The following is a 24,603-nucleotide window of genomic DNA, read 5'->3' as shown; positions in this document are numbered from 1 at the left end:
CCCTCTAGTGTTTTTTAAACACATTACAGGTTGTATGCATGTACAATAGTTTATATCTTTCAGATAGAAGTATCTGGCCTTGTGACCTTGACAGTATGGTGTGGGTTTTTTTTACCTGTCTATTATTGTGTGTTTCTGTCAGGTACAAAATGTATTTGTTTGGTACTTAGCCAAGTTATACATAGCAGCATTTAAAGGGGGGGTTAGAATCAGAAAACTTGAGCACAACATATTTCAGAAAGCTTTTTTGTAATAAATGTGTCAAACAGTCCTGAAGCGACCGTATATAGTTTATATTCTAGACAAAGAAAATAATGAGGAATGTGGGCTTTACACTTATGGCTGAGAGTGTATATCAAAACTGTGTGTGTTTTTATGTGGTAATTGAACCTTCTTATTGAATTTGTTACTATTGCTAGTAATTGGCCTTGACAACAGCTGGTTAGTTGGTTGTTTGGTTGGTTGGTCATTTGTTTATTTGGCTGAATGGATGGTTGTTTGGTATGTTAGTTGTCTGTTTGGTTCTCTGTTTGGTTGGCTCTTGGTTGGCTGGTTGGTTGGTTTTTTGGTTGGTTGGTTGTTTGGTTGGCTGGCTGGCTGGTTGGTTGGTTGGTTGGTTGGTTGGTTGGTTGGTTGGTAGGTAGGTAGGTTTTTTGGTTGGTTGTTTGGTTTTTTGGTTGGTTGGTTGGTTGGCTGGCTGGCTGGCTGGTTGGTTGGTTGGTTGGTTGGTTGGTTGGTGGGTTGGTCAGTTATTTAGTTGTGGTTAGTTGTTTTAAAAATGAAAATATTGAGAAAGAAATCAAAAGCAATCTTGTGTTGTGTGCCCTGGAAACATAAAAAAATACAGTGTTTAAAGAAATAATATTTTTTATTCTGACAATCTTGAATAAGTGGAAAATCTTTTCCTGACAGTAACACAATATTTTATGCATATTAATACAGCCATTATCAGACATTTACAAAGCATGATGTGTTCATTTGGGTGGAGCTAATCGAACAAGTCTTACTTTTACATTTTTTTATTTAAATGACATAACCATGAATGATGTAGTTTTGAGGACAAGAATGTTCACACCAAAGACTGATTTTGCTTTTCATTTCAGCTTAATAATAATACTAATAACATCTCTGTCAATTACTTTACATATTAATTATAAAATATGGATGAGAGAGCCACAGTATTTGTTGCAGTTTTCATATTGGTTTGATTTTGATTAGACTGTATGTACATAGTTTAATGTGGATGTTTAGCTGACAGTGTATGGCTTGTCCAGTAGATTAGTCATCTCCATCCAGGCTAGGTCCCACTGGATCTCTGTCACATCCTGTTTGGTTCTAGGCATTTCCTGAAGGGTATTAAATGTTCCGGATCTTGGACAGAGCTTTACTCGTTTTCTGAAAAAGCAAAATGCCTTTAATCACTTTTAGCAGTCTGTATGTAATATGTACTGTATATTTCACATGTCCTTAATGAGATTTCTTACAGATGTTTAAAAGATGTTTAAAAGAAAGCTTAAAAGAGCTCAAAAAGCTAAAAAAGTAGAATCTTTTAAATTCATAAACTTGAGAGATTAAACACCTCACCATCTCATATCTGATACTGTATGCTAGCTTAAATTAGTAATTTTTTTGGAGGGCACAAAGCAGTGTTTCTCTGGTTTTGGTCAGTTGATCTTAACACATGTACTCATGGAGTAAACACACAGAGTGTCGCACTGAAATTTTCCCAGCACAATGGAATTTGTAAGCTCATACTGGTCCACAGATTTACAAATGTTCATACTTTTCAAACCTTTTATTATTGCAAAAGAAACAGTGGGGATAATAAATACCGTTTACCACATATCATAAACAGACCAGCTAATTCAATTTACTTTCTGAAGACTGTTGATAAAGTTGTTTTATCTGATTGGTCAGCTAGAATTCATAGCTTTTTTTTTTTTAAAGCTCCCATCTAATACTTTACTGCTACTCAATAAAAGTAACTTATTGTATGAAAATTGTTATAGTACTTTCTTCTTAGTGCAAAAATTACCAACACGGTATTGCTAATTTCCCTATGACAGCATGCCCCCAGTAGTTTTACTTGACAATTTTCAGAAATCAGCTTTTCAGACTTTTAGATCTGAACTATTATATACATCTAATATATGGACTAAAGTATTGGGACACTTGACTTCTCCAGCTATGTTTGTTATTTTTCCCTAACAGTTACCACAAAGTTTTACCACACAATTGTATAGAATGTCTTTGTATGTGGTAGCAGTAAATTTTCCCTTAACTTAAACTAGGAGACTCAAACCTGTTCCAGAATGGAAACATCCCTGTGCACAAAGCCATCCGCATCAGCATATGGTTTACATAGGGTTGGAGTGGAAGACCTTGAGTGGTCTACCATTGAGCTCTGACCTCAACCCTGTTGAACACCTTTAGAAGGGATTGAAATACTGACTACACCACAGGCTTCCTCACTCTACATCAGTACCTGACATTACTAACGCCCTTGTAAATAAATACATACAGATCTACACCAGCACACTTCAAAATCTAGTGGAACATTTACCCAGAAGAGTGTAAGTTATCATAACAGCAAATGGGGACCAAATGTGAAATGGGATGTTCTAAAAGCACATATGAATCTCATAGTCATGTCTCCAGTGTATATGAAAAATCAAGACTAATATTTGTTGACCTATAATAAAAAATAAGGGCCAAAGATTCACTCGACAATATTTATTAATAAATATCATTGAACTGATTATGTTTTTTTTCCAAGAATTTAATCTATGAAGTTATCAGCAATGTTGGCTATACCTGAGACTTCGTACAAGCAGAAAGATGACAGGAATGAGAAGCAAAATGATGATGATGGCACAGACGGGCCAGACCCACGTTGCTACAGAACAAAGGAGGACCATAAGACAGGAGCGCATTTAAAACACTGTAATGTATTTGGTTTTTAATAAAATAAACAACTGCTCAAAACCTCCATACCTATAAAGGGTTTTTCTTTCTCTAGGTGATCTTTAGAGGTACCTACAACAACAACAAAAAAATATTGATTTAAAAAGCAGGTCTATAAAATAGCTTTAATTGTATGGTAAATAGAGCAGATGCCATTTTCATCACCTTTAACTGAGAGCCAGCTTTCAGGGCTTTCCACATTAGCTGAATTGACACACTTGTAAAATCCCTCATGAGCCTTAGTCACATTCTCCACTGTGATGGTAATATTATCCGAGAACTTCACACCATCTTTATTGATAAATACTTTAAAGTTGGTGGAAGTTTTACATAGTAAAGTCACAGTCTGACCCTCTTTTACAGGCCGAGCTGGAGTTTGGAGTATTACATCTGGGAAGAAGGAACATGATGCCTATGATTAGTGTTACCATTAACAACGTGTTTACTGTTGATATAAAAAAAAATCTGTTAGACAGATTTTATTTGAAAACATCATGCATATTATTTATTACTGCTAAGGCCTGATACAGTTAATATATAAAAAAAAAAAAAAAAATGCATGAATGGCTAAACAAAAAACAGACTAAAAAATCTTAAACTGAATTTCATTAAAAAAATATTAGAGGTTATTAGAGGCTAAGCATTAAATAAAAATGTGTTTGTGATATGGAGCTCACCGCTCACAATGATGTTGATGGCATTGCTGCGCCGATCCCCTCTAGCTGCTTCACACCAGTACAGGCCACTTAACCCACCAGTGATGTTGTTAAAGTTGAATTTGTCTGGTCTCTCCAGACTGACTCTGTCCTCTAACTGCAAACTGTGAAGCTGCCTCAAGGTCCAGCCTGCTGTTTCACCACCATTTGCTGAACAGTGCAGAGAAAAATGTCCACCCTGCAAGTGCTGACTACTGTCAGGCAAGACTTCCATGGATGCAGGAGGTGAATCTTAGTAACAATGAGCAAAATAAAGGAGGGAATATAAAGGATCATACTGGAGCAATATCAGTGGAGTAAAGTTAACATTATTGGATATTATATTAATTCAGCTGCTTTACAGGGAAGTGGTAGCTTAGTGGTTTAGATAGTAAACTTTTAATCAGAAGGTCACTGGTTTAAATCCCAGCACCACCAAGCTGCCACTGCTGGGCCCTAGAGCAAGTCTCTTAATCCTCAATAGCTCAGCTGTGTAACTGTTTTAACTGTAAGTTGCTTTGTATTTGAGCATCTGCCTAATACTGTACTGTACATTTACAGACTATGGAAATAATAACAGGCACAGAATGTTTCAGCATAAAACTTCATGTATTGTGTTTGTTAACTTCTAAAAAAAAAATTGTTTCATTTTGCCCAAGAGTGAACCTATATTTTATACATAGTGGTGGTGTACTTACTGAGTGTCTCAGTCTTACCTGCTGTGACACTTATAGACACCGGGTTACTCAGTAGGGTGGTATTTATGCCCCGATTCTCAGCTCTACACCAGTACGTGCCACTGTCCTCAAAGGTCAGCGCTGAAATGGAGTAAATGTGATGCCTCACTCTGTGAGCACGACTGGCGGTAGAAGCCTCACTGAGGTTGTGTCTAAACCAATTGTAGGTCCACACCTGTGAAGAGTTTCTTTTTACCCCACATGACAGAACGATGGGTTCCCCGAGGTAGAAGTGCGGTCCCTGAGGCCAGGCAGTCAAAACAACTTCTGAGAGAGTGAATTCAGTGCATTGTGTGAGAAACACTGGAAATGTAACATGGGTTTTGAAAAAAGGTAGGTAAAATATGTGTGTGTTTGTTGTGTTTGTGTTATACCATCAGATGCCCTGCATTTAGCCAATGATAAGGACAGTACTGAAAAAAATGAACAACAAGATAATTTATTTATTTTTTAAAACATGCAGACATCCAGAAAACCTGGCCATCAGGAGCCATCTCTGCTCTTCAGGACTGCATTGAATGCACTGACTGGGCCATGTTTAGGGAGGCTGCAACCAACGGCAAATTCACTGACTTGGAGTAGTATACATCATTAGTGACAAGCTTTAACATCTCCCTGTGCAGCGCTATTGTTCCTACGTGCCTCAAGACAATGATCGTCCCACTGCCAAAGAATTCTACAGTCTTTTGCTTCAATAACTATTGTCCCATCACACTTACACCCATCTTAATGATGTGCTTCAAGAGGCTCGTCATGAGGCACAATAAGACCCAGCTACCACCCTTACTGGACCCTATGGCACTGGGCCTCCTCAGGGCTGTGTGCTCAGCCCACTGCTGTTCACACTGCTGACTCATGACTGTGTAGCAATGCACAGCTCGAACCACATCATCGAGTTTGCAGATGACACAACTGTAGTGGGTCTCATCAGCAAGATTGATGGGTCAGCATACAGAGAGGACGTCCAACAGCTAACAGCTTAATGTACAGCCAACAACCTGTCTCTGAATGCTGACAAAACTAAAGAGATGGTTGTTGATTTCAGGAGAGCACAGAGCAGACATTCTTCACTGAATATCGAGGAATCCTCCGTAAGCAGGAGCATCAAATTCCTTGGTGTTCATATGGTGAAGAACTTCCCCTGGTCACTCAACACTAGCTCCATCAAAAAGAAAGCCCAGCAGCATCTCTACTTCCTGAGAAGGCTGAGGAAAGCCCATCTATTTTCCCCTTCCCATCCATGTATTCAGCACCACTAATTTATAACTATACTATATCTGTTTACATGCTGTTTTTACACAACTACTCGATTGCGTCTGTTTCTGTTTTGCACATCTTTTTGTGTCTATGTTTACAAGTACACTCTTGTTTACAGTTCTCTTTTTTTTCACATTGTACTGTATTAGAAATTATACAGTAGGTTTACTGGTCGGGGCTATTTTGTGTTTTGTGTCTCTGTCCTACACTGTCTTGTGTTGTGTGTTTGTCTTTTGTCTGCACTAGGTTGCACATGTTGCATTTTCTGTGACAATGGAGAACCAGGGTTCTGGAGAAACATCTCATTCTAATGTAAACTATCTATATACTATAGCTATATATGGTTGAAATTACAAAAAAAACTTCTTGACTTGACTTGATTTTATATATATATATATATATATATATATATATATATATATATATATATATATATATATATATATATATATACTTATAATATAGACTGTACAATTTGTCATTTACAATTTACAAGAATAAATCTAAAAAAAATAACTTACCTGCAACCACGACAACAAACAAAGCTTTCATTCTCTTTAACTAGAGGATCATTATTTGTCTCCCAGACCAGTTAGCTAAATGAGGAAAAGCCTATACAACCACAAGCAGCAGAGCATTTACATTCCCAGACAAAATCGCAATTTCACACTCCTCCCCTTCCTGTCCATACAGATATACCGATTAACATGTAATCTTTCCGTTTATAAACAACATGATTCTCACACACAAGCACCAGGTTGAAATGCATATATACAACAAATGAATTGAAATCTGTGCTTTAATAGAAATATAAATAAATACATTACACAGAAACTGGATGTGGCTGCAAACAAAAAACAACAAACAAAAACAATACTTCTGTAAACTGAGGGAACTCAAGGAAGTGGATCTTCTTCACCTTTAACTTATTTAAAGAGGAGAAAAATGGCACAATGTAATATGGTGGAAATTAAGAAAAAATAATTATGTGATCCCTATCATAAGGATAGCGTTTAGATTTTACATCTGGCTTCAAAATACAACAAAGTGACAGTTTCTTATTTTTTCAATACAGAGTAGGGTTAGTGGAGACAGCAAATGCTGGAATGAAAGCTCCAGAATGTAATGCATCTGTCCAACAAAGTTAGCTATTGCTGAGATGTCAAACACAATGATGATATGTCTAAGCAGTGTGTATTAGAGGAGATTGGAGGATTGGAGATCAGGTTAGAAAGCTAGACAGATTAATTGACTACAGTGCAGTTGCATCGCTCTCTCTCTTTAGGTAGAAATGATGTGAGAATAAAACCCAGATGGGAAATAAAGTAGAACCAATTGTGCTTTTGTCCTTTTAGATATTTAACATTGTTGTGACCTTAAGTTTTAAGTTGAATTACATATACAGTACAGTGCAAACATTTTAGGTATGTGTGCAAAAATGCTGCAAAGTAAGACCACGCAAAGTACGTAGGTTGTTCCAAACATCTTGGAGAACCAAATACAGATTCTCTGTGGATGTTGATGTTGAGGCCAGGGCTCTGTGGGGGCTAAAACCATCACTTCCAGGACTCCTAGTTCTTCATTGCACTTAAGATAGTTCTTAATGACATTAGCTGTATGTTGAATGAATCAGGGTCGAGCACACACTCTGTTTTGAACTTGTTTTGATGGCTGCTTGGTGGCATCTAATTAGCACTAACATACAGTTTAGCGTCAGTTCAACAGCAAGCAGAACATTTTGAGAGAAATAAATGATGGAAGAAACTCCTGACTCGAACTTACCACAGAACCTTATTTAAATACAATTTTCCTTTAAGTAGTTTTTTTTTTGCTCGTGATAATTTTAATAGATATCAATCAGTGTTTGACTCAATAATATCATTCTATTATTAGATTGATGTGCTAAGAGTAACATTACTTTGTCTTTTAAGTTGATTAAGCAAAGAGTCTTGTGACAGAAATGATAATAGGAACATTGTAGATATAATAAATCATTATCTTTGTATACTTAAGTACATTTTAAGGCAAATACTTTTACACTTAAGTGAATGGTTTGAAGGGAGCACTTTGACTGGAGTAATATTCGACCTAGTGTATCTCTACTTACAAATACATGGTTTGTGTACTTTGTCCAACACCAATGACCTGTGACATGAAACTGTCTTTCACAACATCACATTAGTAGCATAGTTTGTCTTTTCCTCCCCCAGTTTTAAGCCACATACACAGCTGATTCTGTTTCAGTTAATGACTAGGATTCAACCTACATATGAAATTGATGATCAAGTCAAGTTTATTTCTATAGCGCTTTTTCACAACAGACATTGTCACAAAGCAGCTTTACAGAATTTTAGAAGGTGAACGTGTGTATTTATTCCTGATTAGCAGCCATGGTGACTGTGGCAAGGAAAAACTCCCTTAGATGTTATGAGGAAGAAACCTTGAGAGGAACCAGACTGAAAAGATGGACCCATCATTATCATAAACAACTGCTTGGTATAATTGGTTCATCATACACCAGAATCTGATCCTTCAAAATCCTTGACAAAGTGTGCAAATGTAAGAATTAATAGCCAAAGCAGGGTCGTACAAAATATCGATTTGTTTTGGATTTCTCCTCTCTTTGTTTAATTAGCATTTTGCAAATTGATAAGGATCTGATAATGAAATGATTAATGATCCTTCACCATGATGTATTTTGCATTCATTTAAAACTATTGTGATGACATTCTCTCTGTAAAATATAACGCTGTCTTGATAATCCGGAAACAATTTCAACGATCGACAGCCAAAAATGTGGAGAGGGAAAGGGGGAATGAACTTTGAAGCTCTCACTGGTGAGTCAGTGAAGAACATCAGAAATACCACTCATGTTCTTGTGCGACTTTTAATTTGCAGGTGAGGTGGACCGGATGTGCTTTATACAGCGGCATTGATAAATAAAACATTTTAAAGGCATTTTATCACCATCCTTGGCTGAATTTCCAGTGAAGGTATTCATTACACGGTAATACAGTGAGTATGTGTGTTTGTGTGTAAAAAAAAAAATAGATTTTTGTTAAAACTACCGTTTTTCCGAAATGAGCTTAATCATGCAGGGTTTGATCATGAGGTTTAAGTCGGATTTTTATTCGGATTTTCCGGTCCTCCTTATAGGATTTAGAACTGGCCTGTAGGTGGCGCCATAATGCACAAAAATTGCACTAAAATTACTGATACGCTGTCTGGTTAGAAAATGTTTTTTTGCTTGGGTTTAAATGAGCATATATTTAAGTTTGGATGATTAGGATGGATCATTACTTTAGTGATTAATATATTTCAGCTAAGAATAGTTAGTTTAACCCTCAATGAGGCGGTGTGTAGCTTCTCATCTCTTAAACATTTACATTTATGGCATTGAAAGGTGCCTTCCTGTCTTTAAAGTTTTTATCAGTAAATACATCCTGGGACTGGACACTAGGTCTAAATAATCACTCTGAAAAATCTATTGTGGAGGTTTTTGAAACTGTATGCATATCTAGGGGAAATTTATCTCAACACTTCTGTGCCAGAATAGATAAGAGTCCTGAAGCATGCCTTCCTTGTACCCAGAGAAATGGTGGGGACATATGCTTCGGTCATGGAAAAGATTTCAGAAGGAGCTCAAATTAATTGGCCTGCACAAAGCAATTAAAAAACAACTATATTGCTAAAGTCACTGGCATTGTTTCCAATGCATTTTAAATACCTTGATGGATCCAACTTTGTGATAGAAATGTGATTAGAAAAAAATATTGAATGAAACACTTAGAGAAGTCACATCATAGAAATTCAGCAATAGATCTCCAGTTTATGTCTTCAAGAGCCTTGAACGTGAATGTGGACTTTAATTAATATAAACAGTTTGCAATAGTGGTTTATGGCTCCAATCACTGTGAACAGTATTACATTCAAGTCTTCATCAGTGAACAGCTAATAGTCTTAACAATGATGGAACAATAATGAACGGATATTCGAAAGTCACACAGATGAGGACTGGTTCCCTTATTTAATCCGATTCCTCTTAAGGTTGTTAGAAACTCTAAAGAAGTGAATTAAAGTATGTTTAATAGTGGACGTAAGAGCCTTTCCACATGCTGAAAGCAATGAGTCTGAACAGTTTTTTGTTTGTTTTTTAAGTTTGCCTGTATTTTATACTATTTAATGCCACGTTTGCATGCTTAAATTTAAAAAATCCTATTTCTACAAAAGGTTTTTTTATTTAGAGTATTCTGATGCTATATTACACCTAGTTTCATACACAAGTAAGTGAGTGAATGCAATTAATGCAATTTTCATTCAGTTGTCACAAATGCCAAGTTCAAATATATATTAATTAATGCTTCTTTAGTAAGTTTTCATATTGATATTTTAAACACTATAACAAACACATTTTCCCATATGCTATTGGGGTGTTTTTGTTTTTTTGTTATGCGAAATGTGTATTTTCTTATACGGATTGATCAATGAGGTGTACGTCAGTAATTTGGTTGCTTTATGGCGCCATCTACAGGCGTCAGCTCGTATGTCCAGGTTCTTTTAAGGTGGAACGGAAAAATCCCCCAAATTAAGCAACTTCAGCTGGAAAAATGGGGCGATTTCAGTTTGCACGTTTTCTCAATATCACCTGCAAGATTTTCTGGCGGAATCTAAAGTAATATCCGACATTATTTCTGATTCAGCTACATTAAATTTACTCTTCATTCTGTCCATGTCTTTGTAACAAATACAGAACGAGTTACATTGATAAGCATTACTTGGTGTATAGGTTTGTTATATTGAAATATAAATATCGAACTTATATTTCCCGTATAATCTATTACAAGTTGTGCATTAACATCTAGCTGCATTCATATTTTTTGCAACGTGGTTGTTGTGCAATTTGTAGTTTCGAAAATCCATACTTCTCTACTAAACAGTATGTACAATAGTACTTCCGTATGTACATCCGGGGAGGTCCATCCATACTATGTAGTGCGCTAGTATGCTAGTAGTGCCTGTGTGACTAGCCTTGATATTTAGCTAGCATATCTGAATAAGTACAGTAATAAGTAAAACTGTGCGTCTTACTTACCCAAAATACACTTTTTAAGAAATATACTTTCTAGAAGTATAGGATTTACACAGAATTTGATGATAAAGCAAATCTTAAATATGAATATTTATACTAATATGGATAGTTCATTCATTATAGTTTGTGAAGCCTCCTAGAAAGTCAGCTGACCAGTCAGCAGATTCATCTTTCCCTCCTTCCCTTCTTCCTTCCTTCCTGTCTTTCGTAGTCACTGATCAACATCAGTGAAGATGTTTAAGTAGAAGTGGGAGAAGCCCAGTCACACCACTGTTTCTGAGACAGGGTGGAAACACCTCCACACTTCTGTAGGAGTTGAGGACTGATAAAGAGGGAATAATTTCTTCTTGTTTTTTCAGTTTTAAGGCAAACATGAACGATTTTGCAGTGCTAAACACAGGCCGAAAGATGCCACTCGTCGGATTAGGGACATGGAAGAGTGAGCCTGGAAAGGTGAGTGTACATTTTTATGTGTAGCATTCATAATATATTGTTTTATATTTATTTATATATATTCGGCCATTTCCTAATGGAGTAATTCATTGGTAAATGTGACCTATTACCAAAGAAATGCATGATTACAGCCTCAGATTCATGAGATCAGATCATCTGCAAAACCACAGTTTATTTGGTAAATCTGTAACGTTTCATGAAAATCGTTTATTGTCTAACTATCTGGTTTATCCATTACCACTTCAGATGTACAGAATTTTGGGAGCACCTATTGTTTCTGCCTTCTGCAACTAATGGAATTTTTGGTTTGTCCAGATTTTTCCAGTCTAGACATTCTTACATAAAACACAATAGATCGGATTAGATCTTTTCAGCTTAATCATTATAAACATGGATATTTTGATTGTAAATAGTGATCGTTTCAGCATCCCAGGAATCAGATTTCCAAATCCATGTATGAAAAAAAATTCACAAGCTCATGGTTGCATTCATGTATCATTTTAAGGAGATGAATGCTGTTATTGTTGTTCTTTTCTTGCTCTCTTAATTGCAGGTGAAGCAGGCAGTCAAATGGGCTCTTCAGGCCGGATATCGGCACATCGACTGCGCCTCTATATATGGAAACGAATCAGAAATTGGAGAAGCCTTACAGGAAATGTTAGGGCCTGACAAAGTAAGTCAGTGAAGAGAAAAACGTTAACTATTTTTAAAAAAAATTCACGTTATGGTTTTCCTTTTGTTTGTCACAAAAAAACACTGTTCTTATTGTCAGGCTTTTAAAAGAGAAGACGTGTTTGTTACGTCCAAATTGTGGAATACGAAGCACCACGCTGAGGACGTGGAACCAGCACTTCTCAACAGCTTGAAAGAGCTGAAGCTAGAGTACCTGGACCTCTACCTCATTCACTGGCCTTATGCCTTCCAGTAAGTACAGGCAGAGACCTCAGCCCTTAACAAGCAAATCTATTGCTAAACTTACTCTGGATGGCTTAGCATTTTCCTTTCCCTTAGTGTTCCTTGTCCATGTATGTATGTGTGTGTGTGTGTGTGTGTGTGTGTGTGTGTGTGTGTGTGTGTATATTTATTTATATAATTTATTATTATTAATTTATTATATTTTTTATATATTATATATATTTATATATAGTTGAGCATATTTTGTTTGTTTTTATCCAAATCTAATGGAAATTTTATTACACCCCAAAGATTTGCATGTCTCAAAATAATTTCTGCCAAAACGTCACACTTACTTCACTGGATAATTTCACCTTTGTACAATAGATTTATACTAAAGATCTGTTGCTGCAATAATTAAAAAGACTGTCCTAAACTCATTCCAGGACTCTATACTATACTGTGCTGATACTGCACATGTTTTCAACCTACTTAGTACTATGGTTCCTCTATCTTTTTTTTTTCCAATGGAATTTTTTCTTGCCACATCACCTCAAGCTTAGTTCACATTATGCATGTAAATTTTATTTAGACTGAACTGAGATGCAGGTGAAAAGCTGGTAGTACTAAACTGTACTGTACCTGCAACAGAGCGTGTTAGAAATATAGCCCCTGGTATCAGTGTTTGCTCCAAACTCATGTCTAATGAAAATGATCGACAGAGATACGCAGGGCAGAATCTTTCAAACTGTATCCAAAATCAAATCCTAATTCACGATTAGCATTTCTAATATGAGCGTGGATAAGTAGAGCCATAATTCAAATTCAGTAAAACATGTATTTGCATTCGCGTACAGATCAGTGAACAATGGCTGCCAAATTTAAAATGCAAATGCTCAGATCTAAGCATGTCTGAACTTGCCACAATTAAATATTAGTTTTTTCAACATCATGTTATAAAACCTTGACTTTTTTGTTCTTCGAGGCAGGGAGATATCACTTTCCCAAGACAAGAAGATGGGACCTTGCTGTATGATGACATTGACTACAAGGTGACATGGGCTGCCATGGAAAAACTTGTAGAGAAGGGACTTGTGAGGGCTATTGGGCTCTCTAACTTCAATAGCAGACAGATTGATGACGTCCTGTCCGTGGCCAACATAAAGCCTACTGTTTTACAGGTAGGGACGGAGACACTTTAGGGTTTTTGTACAGTTCTGTGGGATTTTTCTTTTGTATAATATGAAAAGGATTAAGTTTTAAAAATGTTTTATTTCCTCTTATCACTCTCTCATTACTGCATCATAATACCATCAATAATTAAAATACAAGCTTTCTCCACTAGCATGCAGTGAGGCATATCAGGGACATTTTGTGATTTTGTGCTTGTTCAAGGTGGAGGGTCATCCATATCTAGCCCAGGTGGATCTTCTCGCACACTGCAGGGAGAGGGGCTTAGTGATGACTGCCTACAGTCCACTTGGCTCTCCGGACCGTGCCTGGAAGAGACCAGATGAGCCAGTTCTCTTAGAGGAGCCAGTCATTTCAGCTTTGGCCAAAAAGTATAACAAATCTCCTGCACAAATTATAATCAGGTAAATCCATTCAAGACTACAGCACATTAAACACAGTGCATTCATCTACAGTAGTTTATTCTTTGAATGGCTGAATTGTGTGACATGTTGCATAAATCGAGCATCTGATTCGGCTTTATTGCAGGTGGCAGACCCAGCGAGGAGTCGTAACGATTCCAAAGAGCGTTACGGAGTCTCGCATCAAAGAAAATCTACAGGTTATACCTCTCTTCTTATTCAAGTAAAACTTGCATTTTTATAATTTTTGGTATGATTGCTGTACCTGAACATGTGTTTTTGCAGGTTTTTGACTTTACTCTGGAGCCTGACGAGATGAACAGCATAACAGCCTTAAACAAAGGCTGGAGATACATCGTGCCAACTATAACTGTAAGTTTTTCAGGCAAAAAACGTTCCTTGTTTAATATCAGATCACAGGGGGGGGGCGTGCATTTGGTACCCGGGCCTTCAGTGAGGACCTACCTGACTTAATTCACCTCTTAATACCACCACTATCACGTCACAATTATAGAAACCATCTAAAACAATACAAAAAACGCAATATAACACGTGGCATTACAGATAGAGAGGCATTTCACATATGGAGGGATGAATACCATTTTACTAAAGCAAGCTCCAAACCTCTACACTACAACCACAACTGTGCACCTACATCATCTGGAGCAGTTCAGAATCAATATTTGTCTTATAACATGACGAAAACATTAAAATGTAAATAAAATACAACCTACTCACTAGAGATACTCAGACTCATAATTTGCACCGCTCCTCAGAGGCTGTAAGTCAGCTGTACTGCTCATATTCACTGGTCTGGAAGTGGTGAACAAACGGAACATGGTGAAACAAACAAATCCCGGCTGAGATAAGCTTCAGGGTTGGCCGACCTCCTCACGATGTCTAGCTTTTCTCGAAAATGGAATTTTAAGTATGTCCGTGACCAAATCAATTTCTCTTCCTCCATAGGCATAAAAAAGTCTAACTCAGATGTATTATGTATCACATTAGTGTGCAGAGCTACACACATGTTTTGCCAGTTGAACTTGGCTGTAACAGTTTCCCTCTGACCAACCAATCAGAGGACGGAAAAATGCTGACGCTATTTTGGGCCAGCTAGCTGCCCTGTGAGGCAAATATGAAATCTGTTTTGGTTAAAGAAACAAGAGTTATTTCTTAAGGAGACGATGGGAAAAAAACGCCAGCAGTACTGACTTTGAAGGTCCTGGGCTGATTAGATTGACATGGCAGCACATAGAGGCTAAAATCTGATTGGACAAAAAAATCCAACATTCACATACACATAATAGAAGCAGTGCAGCCAAGAGAAACGCTATGAAATGAAGAGAATAAACTGTTGGGAATAAATTAATACAATTTAATGGAACAAATATTAGAATTTAGGTTGTAAATGTAGGTCAGTGCTTCTGATATTGTTTAGGCCAGCAGAGAAGGCTTTGCTGACCCTGACTACCCGCCACTGTCAGATTATTTTATGACCGCAATTATGACACTTAGAAGACGAAGTAGTGTAAAGAATCTGGATATATACTGATAGATAGGAAAAAATATCTAAAAGTAAATAATAGAGAACAGAGTTGTAACATCATGATTTCATTATTACTTTTCAGGTTGATGACAAGCATGTACCAAGAGATGCGGGACATCCCCATTATCCTTTTAATGATCCTTATTAATACATTGTTCTGCAGGATTATGTGCCTTCCAATTAACTTCAACTGGCATAGATTTTCTTTTCCATGGCATTCCCCCCTTATTTTTTATTCCTGTCATGCTGGGGTATGTGTCACAATCTGTTTCAAATATCTGTATTTGAATGACTTTTTTTGGTGAGTCTTTTGGGATTCCAGTCCAGATGAACACCTCTAGTCTCAACCAGATGCCCAGAATACCCGTATGACAAGCTTTATAAAAAATAAATAAAAACAAACAGTGCACCTCCTCTTTGTGTTCGTTTTTTTTGCGTGTTTTTTTTTTAAAACAGATTATCTGTTCAGCCTAAATGTTGTAGTCATATTTTTTTTACACTATTGCAGTGACTTTATTTTCCCAGTATCACTACAGCAAGAATGTGATGCCACCTGAGGAATAAGGAACAGATTCATAAATCAGTTTGTCAATTGACCACTCTGTATTATGTTAGAGGAAACAAATGTAACCCCTAGGTTACCAAATCTGGCAGACACTCATCCTGAGTGACTTACAATTATCTCATTTATACATTTAAACTGGTGAGAGTTAAGAGACTTGCTAAAGGGCCAGCATTGGCAGCTTTGTGGTGCAGGGATTTAAACTCAACCTTCTGATCAGAAGTCCAACATCTTAACCACTGCACTACCCCTTTACCAGTTAAACACTGATTTCCCTGCAACTAATTATTTACCTTTATTACTCTCATAGAAGAGATGAAAATTGTTTTCTTTTTCCCCCCTGGGTGAATTTCTGCAATTTTGCCAGACTTGAAAGAGACATGCGAAGATGACAATTTGAGTAAAAAGAGATTTGCTTTGTATTTTAATTATCCTTTTACCCTTCATTTGGTAATGATATTAAAAGGAAATTTTAAGCATGGTATAGGGTAATTTAGATTTTCTTTGTGGTATTGAGGGAAATGTTTTTTGACTATTGTATTATTTTTTCCCATTACATTAGAATAGATTGGTCAGTGATGACATGAAACCAATACTTTTTTTTTTTATTGTTTCAATTCACAAAAGTATATATATATGTATGAATATGGATTTTTGTCTGATTTTCGTTTATCTTGCAGTTTTCCTGCACAGCACTTCACATAGAGTAGAATGAGTAGAGTGAGTGATTTCAAACATTGGCCTTAGTATTTACCAAACACACAAAGTCATCCTGTCACTTAAATAAACCCATATGTTCAGATTTCAATTATTCAACATTTCCTCCTGACAATTCATCTCTAAGTTGAAATGTGACAAAGAACAGTATGGTTTCACATGGTTTAGATCTTTAAATAGACAAGTTTGTCAGCATTAATGGAGCACCTTGGGAATCTGTTGAAATACAGTATCTGAAATAGCAAGAGAGATTTTGTGTGTGTGTGTGTGTGTGTGTGTGTGTGTGTGTGTGTGTGTGTGTGTGTGTGTGTGTGTGTGTGTGTGTGCATGATATCTCATACCAGTTGGATTTCAGATTGGATCTGAATGTACACTGACCCTCAGACTAATAAAAGACATATAGATAGATACAGCAGCACTGCATTATAGATATATTGTGTATAGATATAAACTGCATTACGTGTGTGTGTGTGTGTGTGTGTGTGTGTGTGTGTGTGTGTGTGTGTGTGTGTGTGTGTGTGTGTGTGTGTGTGTGCATAATATTGGATCTGAATGTACACTGACCCTGACACTAATAAAAGACATGGATAGATACAGCAGCACTGCATCATAGATATATAATGTATAAATATAAACTATTACGTGTGTGTGTGTGTGTAAGCATGCATAATATTGGATCTGAATGTACACTGACCCTGACACTAATAAAAGACATGGATAGATACAGAAGCACTGCATTATAGATATATAGTGTATAGATATAAACTATTACGTGTGTGTGTGTGTGTGTGTGTGTGTGCATAATATTGGATCTGAATGTACACTGACCCTGACACTAATAAAAGACATGGATAGATACAGCAGCACTGCATCATAGATATATAATGTATAAATATAAACTATTACGTGTGTGTGTGTGTGTGTAAGCATGCATAATATTGGATCTGAATGTACACTGACCCTGACACCAATAAAAGACATGGATAGATACAGAAGCACTGCATTATAGATATATAGTGTATAAATATAAACTATTACGTGTGTGTGTGTGTGTGCAGACATGCATGCATGATATCTCATACCAGTTGGATTTCAGATTGATCTAAATGTACACTGACCCTCAGACTAATAAAAGACATATAGATATATACAGCAGCACTGCATTATAGATATATTGTGTATAGATATAAACTGCATTACTTGTGTGTGTGTGTGTGTGTGTGTGTGTGTGTGTGTGTGTGTGTGTGTGTGTGTGTGTGTGTGTGTGTGTGTGTGTGTGTGTGTGTGTGTGTGTGTGTGCATAATATTGGATCTGAATGTACACTGACCCTGACACTAATAAAAGACATAGATAGATACAGCAGCACTGCATTATAGATATATAGTGTATAGATATAAACTATTACGTGTGTGTGTGTGTGTGTGTGTGTGTGTGTGTGTGTGTGTGTGTGTGTGTGTGTGTGTGTGTGTGTGTGTGCATAATATTGGATCTGAATGTACACTGACCCTGACACCAATAAAAGACATGGATAGATACAGAAGCACTGCATTATAGATATATAGTGTATAAATATAAACTATTATGTGTGTGTGTGTGTGTGTGTGTGTGTGTAAGTGCAAAGAATGCCTGACAGTGATTGGATAAAGATCTACATTTGCATAGAATTACATCTGTATTATAGTTATATTGTATTTTTAAATATAATTTATTTGGTATTTCTTTGTGTGAATATTTGTGATACAAATCTGAGGACACTTTCTTCTGTGATTAATGTCCACCATAAGCCTTTTTTCACAGTTGGAAACTCCTCACCCAGCATCAACACCTGGGATTATTAATTATCTGAAAACTGAATGAACAAACTCATCTTCACATCTAGAGGAAAGTCAGTGGACTTCCATCTCCCTCACATAAACACAAAGCGAAGAAGAAGAGGAGGAGAACTGTGAGTTTCCAGGCGCCTTTCCCGCGTTTTCACAGGAAGTCAGAGTTCAGCGGAAGTGACGGCAGCACTTCCGTATTTAAAGGCGCCAACGGGGCTTGATTCCGAATCGGCCGTGTTTCGAGGCTGCCATTTTCTCCCGGAGTGTTTCTGTGTGTGATTGTAAGTTGTGCTCGACGAGCGCGCTAAAGATGCCGGAGGAAACCGCTACCACCACCACCACCACCACCGCCGCCGCCGCCGCTTCTTCTTCTTCCACCTCAAGCACTGCGGCGTAAGTTTCTTGGGGGGTCTTAGTCTTCTCCGGGTATAACTTCGAGAGCCGCGGGACTGTGAGGCGCCGAGGCCGCGGGTTTGCTGTCGCGCTCCGTTGCCGCCGCCTTCGTTCCCTCCTCGGTTGCGTACGCGCCTCCTCTCGGCCCGCCAAATCTCTCCGTCCCCTGCTCGCGGCGCTTTGCGGGACGGAGCTCTGGTCGCTTTCGTTTCCCAGCGGTAAAACTTCATCCAGCGTATAAAATGCCGCAGCCGACTTCAGATCGCATCACGCCGCGTAGGCTCCATGTTTCAGCCCGGCTGTGTGCGCTGTAAACACCGCGGCGCCTACCAGGGATACTGAAGACCCGATTTACACACACGTGGACCTCCATCTCTCCTTTAGCAGCAGAATAATAGTCCACACACACACACATTACTTGTACTACTCGTTTTGTCAATTTTTATTAAAATAATAATTTTAATATCCATTTTTACAAGTGCTTGCTATTCAACATTACATCCGATATTCAATTAAATTGCTGATCGAGTCTCTGAAGCCATGGTTCGAGTTTTCTTTTTTGTGAGCGATTTCCGTTGACTTCTAGTAAGAAGGCATCAGTGTACTTTTTTAAAACGACTTTCACTTTTCAGGCAAATTGAGATTGCAGATTAACTGTTTGCGACTACATCCCACGTGATCGTCTACTGTGTACCTGTCTAGACATTGTTTTGACCAGCGTTCAGTCTGCACACTAACTCTTCCCCTTTTCCTCCCAGTTTGGAAGAGAAGCCCTGCTCATCCAGTGCTGCAGAGAGGTAAGACTTTGGTTGTCCCTTCCCCTATATTGAAATACTTTATCCTGTTCATGCATCTAACTTGAACATTTTGAAATAACTTGCAGCTCTGTAGATGTGGCTGAAGAGGCTAAGAAACTGATTGGCACCGGAAACAGGCACCTGGTCATGGGAGATGTTGTCTCCGCAGTCAGCGTGTTTCAGGAGGCCTGTGCCATGCTGTAAGTACAACTGACTTTGAGTAGTGGGCATGTTTTGGTAAAACCTGCAGCATGGGTGTATCTTGGGCCCTGATAAGTTGTGCTTGTTGGTCCCACAGTGGTAGAATGGTGGTGCTGGGATTTGAACTTGTGACCCTCTAAACACAAACCCAACATCTTCTGAGCTCTCGCTAGCACTTGTGGTTCATCATGGTCTAGAAGCTGGACTGCTCTCCCTGTGCTGTTAAGAGCAAAAATCCTATTCAGTGTCTTGATGTCTGAATGATGTTGCTGTCGGTGTATAAACCGGTTTACTTTTAAAATGGATTACTAGTGTTCGTTTTATTTGCATATGCTGTAGTTTTAATCTAACCTTCCATTGCTAGTGGAACTGGAGTAGAAAGATATTAACATTAGATCATGTCTAATTACAGCAGGAACATCTTGCTTAGCATTACAACTTGCAAAAATTAAGGTACTTTTTGAATCCTACTCTTGCTACAGAGCTGAGAAATACGGCGACACTGCTGACGAATGCGGAGAGGCGTTCTTCTTGTGTGGGAAGTCCCTGCTGGAGCTTGCCAGGTAATGCACTGAACAGTTTCTGGTTTTTGGCTGTTGAACACTTGTTGAATCCAAGCCATTTTACACTTGGTGGGTGTACTCTCACAGGATGGAGAACTCTGTCTTGGGTAATGCTTTGGAGGGAGTCCCAGAGGAATCCTCAGAGGAGGGCGAGAAGCAGAATGACTCAAAGATTGAGAGTGCAGATAACTTGGATGGTGGGTATTTTGAAGGAAGCACCAGATGTGTTTTTGGTTAATAGTAGATGCACTGATGTAGCACAACTATAATATATTTTATTTAATATATTGTGATTTTTGTATTAGCGTTGTGGTATAGAACAGTTCATGTCTTCAGTTCTTGAGTTAAATGGTCCAGCTGCCAATTTTTATTAGTGTTTTACTCAGTAGCTTCTATTGAGTGTTGTGAAGCCTAAAATTATTACAGGCATTGAGCATTGGTGAGATGTTTCCTAATCAAACACTGATTGGGATTTGGTTACTTACTAATAAATGTACTGAAAGTGAGATGGAAGTGCAAATCTAAATGGGCTGAAGAGTCTATATTTGGTTATTTTGCATATATTTGGATCAGTTTCAGGCAAGGTTTTTTGAGGGAAACCTCACAGATGTTGGTTTAAATTGCAATTGTCATTTTTGGTAAATTGTCTGCTTCTTGACTTCATTTCTATTGAAGTATTTTGCAAGTATGTTTCTTCCACAATACAGAGAAAACCAGAGATGAGCTCCGTGAACAGGTTTATGAAGCCATGTCCGATGAAAAGAGGGGTTCTCAAGAAGGGGAACAAAAAATGGAAGTTAAGGAAGGTACCAAGGAAGAGCAGAAGGATGTACATGGTGATAAAAATGAAGAGAAGCCTGAGGTGGCTGACGATGGACTGAAGAAGCCTGAGGTGCCTGCTGCTGAGGGTAAAGAGAAGCCTGAGGCTACTGATGCTGGTGAAGAGAAGCCTGAGGTGGCAGACGATGGTAGAAAGAAGCCCGAGGCTACTGATGCTGGTGAAGAGAAGCCTGAGGTGGCAGACGATGGTAGAAAGAAGCCCGAGGCTACTGATGCTGGTGAAGAGAAGCCGGAGGTGCCTGATGACACTGGAAAGAAGCCTGAGGTTACTGATGCTGGTGAAGAGAAAGAGAAGCCGGAGGTGCCTGATGACTGTGGAAAGAAGCCTGAGGTGGATGATGCTGGTAAAGAGAAGCCTGAGGTGCATGATGAAAATGGAAAGTCTACAGAAACTCTCAAAAGTGAAGAGCAGCCTGAAAAAGTTCAGGCGGAATCGGACAAAAATGTGTCCTCAGAACAGGATGAGGCTATGGCTACAGAAGAGGCAAAGGAGGATACTGAGCAAGGAGTTAAAAACGCAGAAGAACAGAGTGGGAATGAGGATCAGGCAGAGCCTATGGAGGAAGGTGCTGGAGGTAGAGCTGTTTAATTGGGTCACATCGGTGAATGGTTAAAGAAATTGGTTTACACTGGCCATTTATTTATTTATTTATTTTCCACTTGGTGAACCTTCCTTACAAAATGGGCTCTTCACAATAGTAACGCAAGGCTTCATTTTTGCTAGTTTCAACTGAATTTAATTTTTATCTTAAGATGCTGAGGAGGACGAGGATGATGATGATGATGATGATGAGGATACAGATGCCAATAAAGCGGAAAAGGTTTGTATTAATCCAAAAATGTTATGATTTTTAAAATACAGGATGTTTATTTCAATTATTTTTTCTTTCATTTCAGGAAGGTGAGGACGAGGATGAAGTTGGAAATCTCCAGTTGGCATGGGAGATGTTGGAGGTGGCTAAAGTGATTTACAAAAGGTGCGTGTGTGTGGTGAAACCCTAACCTTGTTGTAGGTTCTTTGTTCTGGGAAAATATGACTGTTTTTGCTTGCAGAAAGGAAAGCAAAGAGGACCAATTAATGGCAGCACAGATCTTCTTGAAACTTGGTGAAGTTGGTGCAGAATCAGGTATGCGTGTTTGTAGGAATGAGATCTTTTTTATTTATTTCCAAGAACCATAGTCTCTTAGTGTGAATTTCAAGCATCTCAGAAATTTGTACACTTCTGACTGTAGATCCGTTTATAAGAGTTTTAATACTATTTAGGTAATTCACCATTGTTTTGATATTTCTAGGAATTAATCCTAGATAGGATTTTTTTTTTATTGATCTAAAGATAAAACTGTCATTCAATGCTGAACTTGACCTTTTTTTTTTGTGTGTAGGTAACTACAGCCAGGCCCTAGAGGACTTCCTGGAGTGCTTAGCCATCCAGGTGAAACATCTTCCACCTCATAGTCGTCTGCTGGCAGAGACTCATTATCAGCTGGGCATGACTTTCAGCTACACTGGCCAGTACACCAGGACCAATGAGCACTTCAACAGTTCCATCAAAGTCATTGAGAGTCGCCTGAGTGAGTTCTGTGACTCATGTTATTTCTCTTTTTCTTTACCAATATTGATCTGTTTCAAAGCATTTGAGATGACTAATCTTTTGATCCTCTTACCAGCAATGCTTCAAGAAATAATCGACAAAGCGGAAGGTACCGAAGGAGCAGCAGAGGAAAAACGTGAACTAGAGGAGCTCAAGCAGCTGCTGCCAGAAATTGCTGAGAAGGTGGAAGATGCAAAGGAAAGCCAGCGTACCGCTTCTGCAGCGACTGAAGCGATTCACCAGACCCTGGTGAGTTTAACAAACCGCTTAATGTTAATCACTGTGGTTTTTGACTAAAGTGCTGATTTCTTCTTTCAGGGTGGAGCATCGACATCCTCTGGATTTGCAACTGAAAACGGTGCCTCCTCTTCATCTGCAGCTACTCCGGTACGTCTGGAAACTTATTAATGCTTGTTCACAATATTTCCGATCTGGTTTAATTCTTTTGATCACATTTACTCTGCCTGTGTTTCAGATTGCAGTCAAGCCTGCTGATGGTGCATCCTCTTCGAAAGCAGCATCAGACATCTCTCATCTAGTCCGTAAAAAGGTGAGGGTCCATCCAATGACTGCTTTCACTACCTGCCTCTCAAACAGACCCCTAACTATTTAAAACCCCCCTCGACTGTAATGAAGGGGCATGTGTCTGAGTATAGAAGTTAAGCAATGGGTGACCCGTGAGTAGTGTGGTTGTGGTGCAGTTGTGGATTTGTGCATTTGAGCAGTAGATTCGATGAGGCGCTAAGCTGAGGAGGAAAGAGAAGAAATAAAGTGTTCTATCCTGCTTTGTATTCTTGCACAGAGGAAACCAGAGGACGAGAGCCCAAAAAAGGACAGTGATGCTAAAAAGGTCAAACAGGAGACCACAGTAAATGGCAGCGCCGACTCTGCCAGCAACAGCAATGGAGTCCAGGAGAAAATGGAGCAGGAGGCGAGTTGATAGGCTTAATGTTTCTGCTTGTAGGGTCAGCGGAGGTTCTACAGGACAGGGCCTATTATGTGGAGCAATCACGCATGCCATTTCCCCAATACAGATATGATGTGGGGGTTTTTTTAATGGGGTGTGGTTTTCTATCATTTTTACTAGGCAGTAAGTGTAAAGTGCTGCCATGCCCAGTCTTTCTGCTTTATAGTACAATTGAGGGTTTTTTTACCTTCACTCTGATTCTCCTAAAATGTATTTATTTTAGGCTGTGACTACGTCTACCTCTGCAGAAGCTACAGCGTGAGGGAGCATTTCGAACTGCCCACTGATCTTCCAACCAGCACAGCATGCCTGCCTCAAGTCTCATCCACGGCATTTTGTTTTTTGTAAATAGGACATCTACCTTTTTTCTTTTTTTCCCCCCCGTGTCTGTTAAACTTTTGTATTTGTAAAGTTTCAATAAATATTTGCATATGTCAATCATTACACGTTTCTGATAACTGACCTCAACCTGCTGCTGATAGTGTTGAAGTGAAACTGACAACCAGACAGGGGCAAAAATGAGCTGCAGGAGGTTTGTATAAATTTAGAAACAGAAGTACTTTGAGGCAAGTGGACTAAATGTCACTTTTTGTCTTTACCCATTTAGCATACATTTTAAACTAGAGGTTAAAAAAAATTAAAATAAATACCCGCTTTTACATTTGCGGCATCTAGCCCTTATCCTGAGCGACTGAAATGACACCTTCCTTTGGTTAATAAGTGCACACTTGATCTGCAATCAGTCTGACCTTCAGTAGCTGCACATTCATATACTATATATGAATGCATAGTATACGCATAATATAAGCAAATGTTTGTCTTGATGTTAATTGCAGGCAAACTGCTAGAGGTGTGCAACACTGAATTGTGTGATTCTCTCATGGATGGAGATGTTTGCTGGAGAAGGCCTTTCAGTGTAT

At 38.4% G+C, this 24,603-nt stretch overlaps 3 protein-coding genes across 11 annotated transcripts; 2 read left to right on the top strand and 1 right to left on the bottom strand.

Annotated features, from left to right (window-relative positions):
* Window positions 1-849: 849 nt before the first annotated feature.
* On the bottom strand, window positions 850-6,359 carry LOC310740680 (Fc receptor-like protein 5). 2 transcript variants are annotated; one of them, XM_083567632.1, is made up of 8 exons: window positions 6,175-6,323; window positions 4,771-4,809; window positions 4,376-4,663; window positions 3,642-3,911; window positions 3,130-3,354; window positions 2,995-3,036; window positions 2,815-2,896; window positions 850-1,395 (listed from the first exon to the last, which is right to left on the bottom strand). In XM_083567632.1, exons 1-8 carry the CDS (start codon window positions 6,203-6,205, stop codon window positions 1,248-1,250), a joined length of 1,125 nt encoding a protein of 374 aa, XP_083423758.1. In that variant the 5' UTR covers window positions 6,206-6,323; the 3' UTR covers window positions 850-1,247. The 2 variants fall into 2 exon arrangements, with proteins under 2 accessions (XP_083423758.1, XP_083423759.1); XM_083567633.1 differs by having other exon boundaries at window positions 1,253-1,412; window positions 6,175-6,359.
* Window positions 6,360-8,545: 2,186 nt separating this feature from the next.
* akr1a1b (aldo-keto reductase family 1, member A1b (aldehyde reductase)) lies at window positions 8,546-15,641 on the top strand. Of its 3 annotated transcripts, none has more exons than XM_083527634.1 (9): window positions 8,546-8,668; window positions 11,102-11,195; window positions 11,749-11,868; window positions 11,968-12,119; window positions 13,075-13,270; window positions 13,485-13,684; window positions 13,809-13,881; window positions 13,967-14,053; window positions 15,310-15,641. In XM_083527634.1, exons 2-9 carry the CDS (start codon window positions 11,115-11,117, stop codon window positions 15,373-15,375), a joined length of 975 nt encoding a protein of 324 aa, XP_083383760.1. In that variant the 5' UTR covers window positions 8,546-8,668; window positions 11,102-11,114; the 3' UTR covers window positions 15,376-15,641. The 3 variants fall into 3 exon arrangements, with proteins under 3 accessions (XP_083383760.1, XP_083383761.1, XP_083383759.1); XM_083527635.1 differs by having other exon boundaries at window positions 8,552-8,646; XM_083527633.1 differs by lacking the exon at window positions 8,546-8,668 and adding an exon at window positions 10,208-10,325.
* A 2,873-nt stretch (window positions 15,642-18,514) lies between these two features.
* On the top strand, window positions 18,515-24,124 carry nasp (nuclear autoantigenic sperm protein (histone-binding)). Of its 6 annotated transcripts, none has more exons than XM_083567120.1 (16): window positions 18,515-18,723; window positions 19,482-19,520; window positions 19,607-19,720; window positions 20,204-20,284; window positions 20,372-20,481; window positions 20,992-21,176; window positions 21,210-21,699; window positions 21,878-21,945; window positions 22,022-22,101; window positions 22,178-22,251; window positions 22,508-22,696; window positions 22,793-22,965; window positions 23,035-23,103; window positions 23,192-23,266; window positions 23,519-23,647; window positions 23,907-24,124. In XM_083567120.1, the coding sequence occupies exons 1-16, from the start codon at window positions 18,641-18,643 to the stop codon at window positions 23,943-23,945; spliced, it is 1,998 nt and encodes a 665-aa protein (XP_083423246.1). In that variant the 5' UTR covers window positions 18,515-18,640; the 3' UTR covers window positions 23,946-24,124. The 6 variants fall into 6 exon arrangements, with proteins under 6 accessions (XP_083423246.1, XP_083423248.1, XP_083423245.1 ...); XM_083567122.1 differs by having other exon boundaries at window positions 20,992-21,239; window positions 21,426-21,699; XM_083567119.1 differs by having other exon boundaries at window positions 20,992-21,239; window positions 21,270-21,699.
* The last annotated feature ends 479 nt before the right edge of the window (window positions 24,125-24,603 follow it).

This window comes from Silurus aristotelis (assembly GCF_946808225.1).
Source record: "Silurus aristotelis genome assembly, chromosome: 2".
NCBI classification, from domain to species: Eukaryota; Metazoa; Chordata; class Actinopteri; order Siluriformes; family Siluridae; genus Silurus; species Silurus aristotelis.
Note: the sequence above shows the minus strand (reverse complement) of the source record. Positions and strands in the feature narration are given on the sequence as shown.